Genomic DNA, 7,179 nt, shown 5'->3' on the forward strand with positions numbered 1-7,179 from the left:
TTAACATACACAATAAAAATATACTTTTGAAGGAAGAAATGTAAATGCATATTCAGCAGGGATGCAATTCATTGCTCATGACATGAATGTAATAATAACCTTCATATAATAAGAGAAATTAAAGATACAGATATTAACTAAAGGGAATTAAATGAATAAAGAGGATCATAAAACAAAGATTATTCAGTTATTGAAACCATCAAAATTAGCATGACCATTAAGGATAATTTATTTAAAATGGCAAAAAATTGAAGAGTAAATAAAAACAGGAAATAGCAAATAATAAGAAATTTAATAGATCTTGTTCTCAACGTTGTGGGAAACTTCATTGCAATATATGTTTGTCCTGACTAGGCAGGCACTGCTAGCTTTGGAGGGCATGGTGCAGACATGTTAAAGGCAGAAAGCCAAAAGAAGTCAGACCTCAAAGTCTTACAATGCAGAAATTATTCAGAAATGGAGACCACACACCATTTAGTCTCTGAATATAATGCAGTAAGCTTTCCACTGTTTTATATACTGCTGATTTTTCTCAAACCTCTAAGTGCTTTTTATAGATTTTTTTTCTCCTTTCAAAATTCCTTATGAAATAAGAAAAAACAACTGTTGACTTAAGTCATCTAATTTACAGTTCAGTTTCCCATTCAGCAAACTCAACAGAGTTGTTTTTTTTTTTTTTTTTTTTTTTTTTTTGGCCATATACTATCCAAGAACTGTCTTAAGTTTCATGGATAGAGTGAATGACCAGACCGAGCAGGTTGATGCCCTTGTCTTTACATTCTGCTTGCAGGAGATGGACAAAATCATGTAATAAATAAATGAGACCACTGCAGGTGATGATAAGTGCTAGGAAGAAAATAAAACCAGGATAGATACCCATTGGTGGAAGAGTGGGCAGGACAGATTTCTCTGGGGAGGTGACAGGAAAGCCTAGGAGACCTGAATGAAAACAAGGCCATGTATCCACACAGAGCTTTAGCTTCCAAAGTGTTTTCACATAGCTACTCTCCTGTGTGTACTAATCTCCACACCAGCCCTATGAGGTAGGTGGTGTGCAGACTTTTATCCCTATTTTATATATGAGGGGTTTGAGGTTCAAAGGGATTAAATCACTTCCCAATGTCTTTCCACGTAAGGGGAGAGCCAGTATTCAGAATCATATTTCCCGCATGTCCTTACAGGTCTTCAGATCCTAAACCTAAGATTCTTTCTGGATGTGGACACTGCTCACAAAACCACATTGCATTCAGAGGTCGAGTAATCTATTGCTTGTGTGATGTTTCTTTCATTGAAATCTAGATTCAGTGGAAGCATGATGAGAATCTAGGAAGAGCCTGAGCCGCGAGACCCGAAGTTTCTGAGCAAGTGTTTAGGCCAGAACAGACCTGTTTCTTGTTGTTGTTGTATTTTTCTGTCGTAACTTTACTTGTACTTCTCACTCATAAGCTGCAGGTATGTCCAGGATTGAGCCAAACTCTTCCAAGATAAGAATTGGCAAGGGAAAGGGGAAAAGCACTCCACAGTCACCAGGAGCCTTCCAGACAATTCCCTGATGATTTTAACAATTACTGCCTAAACACCTTCTATGTTTCCCACACTGTATAGTGATAGATAAATCAAATCAACAGATAGGAGGGACACCTGAGTGTCAGGAGACCAAGCAGTTTTCCATCATCCCATGCTGCCACTCAATTCCTGGCTACGAAATTAGAAATTAGCAATAAAGCGAGATCAGCCAAGAAAAAAAAATTTCGCCACATTTATATACTGAGCTACTGATTGGATCTGTATGATTTAATAATACTCTAACTCAAATTTCTCATTAGAAGAAATTTGCATGTGCAGTCTATGAAAGAAGCAATGTGGCTTACATTTGGGCAAGACAATTCAAATATGGAGCTCATATTTATGAAGCATAATCTATTTTATGCCACTGGTGTATCTTCTTCTGTGGAACATAAATAAGCTCACTAAGCAGCAAGTTGATCCCCAAGTAACTTTAGACAGACAGACTTCCGGGTTGTAAGTTTAAGGGAGTAAAAACAGGAACTCATGTGTGTGCACACACATACATATGGTTACATCCACAAAGCCAAGTTCTGTTACTAACATTATATATATGTGTATATACATACACACATATATACATGTGTAAATGCACTCATGCACCTAAACAGTTGTGAATGCAAATAGAATCTCTGCATGGAGAGAAATGAGGGATGAATAAAAGATAAAAATGAATATAGAAGTAATGCAACATGTTTGGAGTACAAACAAATTAAACCAATTTCTGAAACATGATTCTTAGTATTAGGAACCTGAAAACATTTTGCAGAAACCGAGAACAATGTCTGAAAACAGAGTTTCGTTTTAGTGGATGTTATAATGGTGGTTGAGTAAGCTGCTTCACACTTCAGAATACAACGGATCTCACTGGGGCATCAGGCAGTCCTGTTAAACCCTAGACATAATTTCATGAAATGACTATCCTAGCTATGTACATTCTGCATGTTAATTATTTCTCTCTCAGCATCATTCAGAATGTGAAATTAGAATTTGGATGGGGACATGTACTGAAGGAAGAGAACTGCCACACAAATAATTTGGAGCAATTTCACCATGAAATAAATTTCATGAATATTGATTTTTCTGTAAATACTTATTGTTTTTATCATTAAGACAATGCAGACACAAAACACATCATATTGTAGTTCCTAAATTGCAGCCATACCACTTATTGATGAAAAATAAATTACTTCACTCATAGTATACATACAAGTGCTCTATTCAAGTTCGGTTAATAAGTTCCATTAATGGAATATGTATCCGATACCATGCAGACAGAAGTGCATACACAAGAAGTAATAGTGCACCCTTTGTAGCTTCTGTGATTTTAAAGCATGAAAATTTTGTCTTATTCCAAATTTCAAAAGATGGAATAAAGAATGTTTTCCTATAAAATACATTTGGAACAGTTTTTTTCCCTAGAAAACAAAAAGGCATCTAACTCACCTGCAACATACATTCGTCTTTAATCTTCTCAGTTGTGAAATCAAAGAGATCTGTATTCTTTTTCATTGCATGGGACCAGATGTGAACATTTCAGTGATTCCAACAATTTCAAGCTACTAAATTCAAAATATTTTCTGATACACGTATACCATATATATCTAGAGCTTTGCAGTCAAAGGCAGTTAATACCGTCTTTGCCAGTTAATTTCATCTTTGGGCACTATATTCTACTTTATCAGATACTGCAAGTCATTGGTTGTTTCACAGTATAAAATCTTGAATCAATTGCCAACACGCCTTTCTTTTCTGCTCCTAATTTCTAAATGTATCTGGGCTGGAGGTGTGGAGGAAAATCTCACTAGTCATCAAACACATTTTTCTGGAAATTTTACAGCACAAAATTTCCAGATTTATATTTGCGAAGATTATTTAAAAAGTGAAATGAAGATAAAAGGCGGGGCAAGGGGGGAAGCCTACAGCTTATATTCTGCGTGAAAAGTTTTCAGTATCTTCCAGGTGGGGGCAACAGTCAGTCAGTTTTGAGAGAAGTGAAAACGGGCTCGTTAAGCTTCTTGAGTCCAGTTACAGAAGAGGAAATCACTTCCTGGCAGTAACACCGTGAATAAAACCACCACAAGCTTCCAGGAGATGGGATCTTCGGGTTCTGGTCAAGACACCCAGCTGGGCGGCCGCCTGCGCGCCTTAGCCGAGAAGAAGCCTCTGCGGGTGCGCGCTGCCGCCCGTCTCCTCCGCTAAGCCAGCCAGCGGCCCGAGCGCGCACGCGCGTTGCGCACCCGCGGGCTAGCTCCCAGAGACTGGCGGAGGGGTCTTCCAGCCGCCAAACACACGCCCGTGTTGCGTGCCTCGGGCGTGTACAGCACTCTCTGCGCCCGGGCTCTCTCCTTTCCCAGGATCGCGGGGAAGCAGGAATTTGTCTCACGTTTACGTCTCACTCATTTCTCCTCTGGACTGTTCTAGTTCATTTGCAGCCGCTGCATCCGTGCGTGCACGCGCGCGCACCTGCAGCCCTAAAGGAACTCTCAAGTCACCGTTGCGAGAAAACCAGCTTTAGGCGGGGCAGCGGGGATCCCACTCTCCTTTTTCCTCCTTTCTTTGCAAATCCTCGGACTCTGGGGAAGGACGGCGTCACGCTCAGGCGAGGATGAGGGTGGTGCATGAGACGGAGGTTGAGTTCGCCCAGACCCGAGAGACGGGACTCCCCAGTAGCATCCCCACCTCCTCGGTGTCTCAGACTGGTCCAGCGCGGAGGAGGCTGGGCGCAGAGAGCAGGCGGGGCGGGAAACCGAGGCCTGGCGGTGAGGCGTGCCTGGTGTGATGGGCCTCAGGGGGAGGGCGCAGAAGCTCGAGCGCACTGAGCCAGAGGCCCTCTCCTCTGGGGCCACGCGGGGCAGGAAGTGCTGGGCCCGGGGCGGGTGGCCCAGCGAGCAACCCGGCTACGTGTCGCTCCTCCGGGCACCGCCCGCCGTTGCCCTCGCTCTTTGACCGCTGCCGCCTGCCGAACCCCCGGCCGCACCCTCTGGCCGGTACTTGAGCCAACAGATGACCCAGGTGACGACGACTGAGAAGAGCGCCAGGATGCTGGCCACCGAGAGGCAGATGGGCCCCACCGGGGAGGGCGTGGGGGACCCGGCCGCAGGGGCCGCCCCGGGGGGTGCCGCGCCGCCTGGGGGTCCCCCGCCGCCGCCGTAGTGGTTGACGAAGATGAGGCCGGTGAAGAGGAGCACCACCATGGAGAGGAAAGAGAAAACGACGCACACGCAGCCCGCAGTGAGAGCGGCGCGTTTGCAGTTCTGGCAGCTCTCATAGCCGCCCGGGGCGCGCAGGCCTGCGCTCGCCGCCTCCTCCGCGGGCGGCGGCTGCTGGGCCGGGACCGGGACCGGAGCCGCGACCGGGGCCAGGGCCGGAGCCAGGGTGGGCGGCTGGACCGGGGCGGGCGCGGTCCGGCGCGCGCCCAGCGGCGGGAGGCTGTCTTGGGGCAGCGGGTCGTGCGCAACGCGCAGAGCCAGCGGGAAGGCTTCGGCGAGCTTGGTGTTGTTGGGCAGGCCGTGCACGCGGCTTTCGGGCAGCGGCGTGCGGTGGCGGCACACAGGGCACGCGATGGTGCCCGGCGGGCCATGCCAGGGCGGCGGGCGCTGGGGGCGCTCAGATGCAGCGGCGGCAGCGGCAGCGGCGCGGAGTTGCAGCTGGCTCAGGCACTCCTGGCAGAAGGTGTGCAGGCACGCCAGCAGCTTGGGTGCGCGCCGGTCTGCGTCGAAGTAGTTGTAGCAGATTTTGCACTCGTAGTCCTCCAGCGCCGGGTGGCCGGGGACCCCGGTCGCCGCGCCTCGGGCTTCCGCGTCCGCGCGCTCCCCGGTTCTCGCCGGGCTTCCTGGGCTGCTGCCCCGGCTGCGCTCGCCGCCTCCGCCGCTGTCGTTCGCCGGCGCGGCCATGGCATGATCCGCCCCTCATAGGGGGCAAGGTGAGGCGCCTTCCTGCCCCTGCGCCACCGCCTCGGCTCGGGGCGGGGAGGAGGCGCTTCTGTCTCCCCCCCTCCCCCCGGCTGCTGTCGCCTGGCGGGGGAAGGCACCGCTGGCAGGGCCGGGTGGGGGCGCAGCGGCGACCGCCTCCCCACCCCGCCCGGGCGTGGGAGCCTCGGTCCCTCCCCGTCTCCGGATGCGTCTCTGTCGTCCCCTTCGACCCCCTCAGGTCAGCTCTCCTGGCCGCTTTGGATATCGGGTTTTGTTCAACTTGGGATTGGGAGTTGAGGACAGCTGGGTGGGGTGGCTGGGGGTGCGGGAACGGGATCTGGGGTGCGGCTGCTTAAGGATGTTGCGCCCGTGCACCCCCACCACAGGGGTGGGTGGGTGGGTGGAGAACCTGGCCCTGCTTTTCCCTCCTCCCTCCTCTCTCTCCTTTTCCTTGTTATTCCGTGTTTATCCTGCTCAGTGTCTGGGGCTGGGTCCCTGGGAAGCTTCCCCTCCCGCCCCCCACCCCCGGAGCGAGCTCACCAGTGATGTAATGCGGGACCCGGGCAGGGAGGGGAAGCAGCAGCCTTAGCAGCCTGGCAGCGGCGGTTCCTTCCCTTGGTGAAAATCGTGAGCTGATTTCTCCATCCAAGGGCGAAAGCCAGGGATCACCAAGACTTTTATGCTTTGCGCTTCTAATTAGCAGAGCTCAGGCCGCCCTGCCGCCTGCAGCGCCCTTCTCAGGGAGGAAGCGGAGCGGCGGCATTTTCCTTTCACCATTTGGAGGAAATTCTGAGCTGAACACAACCCTTTTTGCTCCTGAAATATTGGCTCCTGAGATTTAAGGAGGCACGAATACACAGTTTCATAGCCGGGTTTTGCTGTTTTCCTGACGTGACCACAGCGGATGGAAGTCATTATTTCCCTGCACGCAGCCACCCTCAGACTTCACATCCTCCAGTGATTGGGGGTGCTCAGGAGTTTACTGTGAGAAGGGGGAAAGTTGTTAAACAGGTTCACAGAATTTCAAAGTCCAGCTTAAACCTAGCTCCTGCTATCTCTCACCCCGTCCTTCACTTAAACGTTTGCCTACAGATGTAGAGAGCTGAACACCCATGGGTGACATGGAACAGATCTCCCGATTTTATTAAGCTTAATAGAAGCCCAAGGGGGCAGGTTGGCCAGAAGTAGCACTGCTTTAGCCAGCGCTGGGTAGAGAACAGGAGTGGTGAGTGTGGGGACTGTCTGAGGGGTGATGCTCAAATGTCCCTAACCAGAATGGGCCCTTATTTCTCCTGATTAGACCGTAGGGAAGCTGACCTGGAACAAGGAAGAGAAGAGGATGCTTTGTAGTAAGATTCTGGGTTCCCAAAGATGAGAATGTACCCACTTTCTCTCCACATTCTCTGCAGAATACAGCAGGATGCCCCAGGAATTGCTTGTGAAAAGGATGCATGAATGGGAAGGAAGCTGAAGGAAAAGACAGACAGAGAGAAACCAATAGACCACCAATGTACAGATGAGGGGAGAAGAGGAATCATCATGAACAACTGTTATGTTTTTATGACATTTGGAAAATTATTTACTATGTGAAGAAATAGTAAATGTGATAGATATTTTAACTTTAAGAGATGTTAGGTGAAAATCATTGAAAACCACTAACCTTCCATTTCCTAGTGTCAAATTATATAAATACGATTTG

The 7,179-nt window shown here is 49.2% G+C and overlaps 1 protein-coding gene across 1 annotated transcript; it reads right to left on the bottom strand.

Annotated features, from left to right (window-relative positions):
• Window positions 1-665: 665 nt before the first annotated feature.
• Window positions 666-5,462, bottom strand: LOC119544796 (RING finger protein 223-like). The gene has a single exon (XM_037850341.1). It carries the CDS (start codon window positions 5,460-5,462, stop codon window positions 4,467-4,469), a length of 996 nt encoding a protein of 331 aa, XP_037706269.1. The 3' UTR covers window positions 666-4,466.
• Between the last annotated feature and the right edge of the window lie 1,717 nt (window positions 5,463-7,179).

The sequence above is a fragment of the Choloepus didactylus genome, chromosome 9 (assembly GCF_015220235.1).
Source record: "Choloepus didactylus isolate mChoDid1 chromosome 9, mChoDid1.pri, whole genome shotgun sequence".
Lineage (NCBI taxonomy): Eukaryota > Metazoa > Chordata > Mammalia > Pilosa > Megalonychidae > Choloepus > Choloepus didactylus.

What these genes read in the sequence shown, in the direction of transcription:
- LOC119544796 (XM_037850341.1), bottom strand. Translation starts at nt 5,462, where the DNA reads ATGGCCGCGCCGGCGAACGACAGCGGCGGAGGCGGCGAGCGCAGCCGG.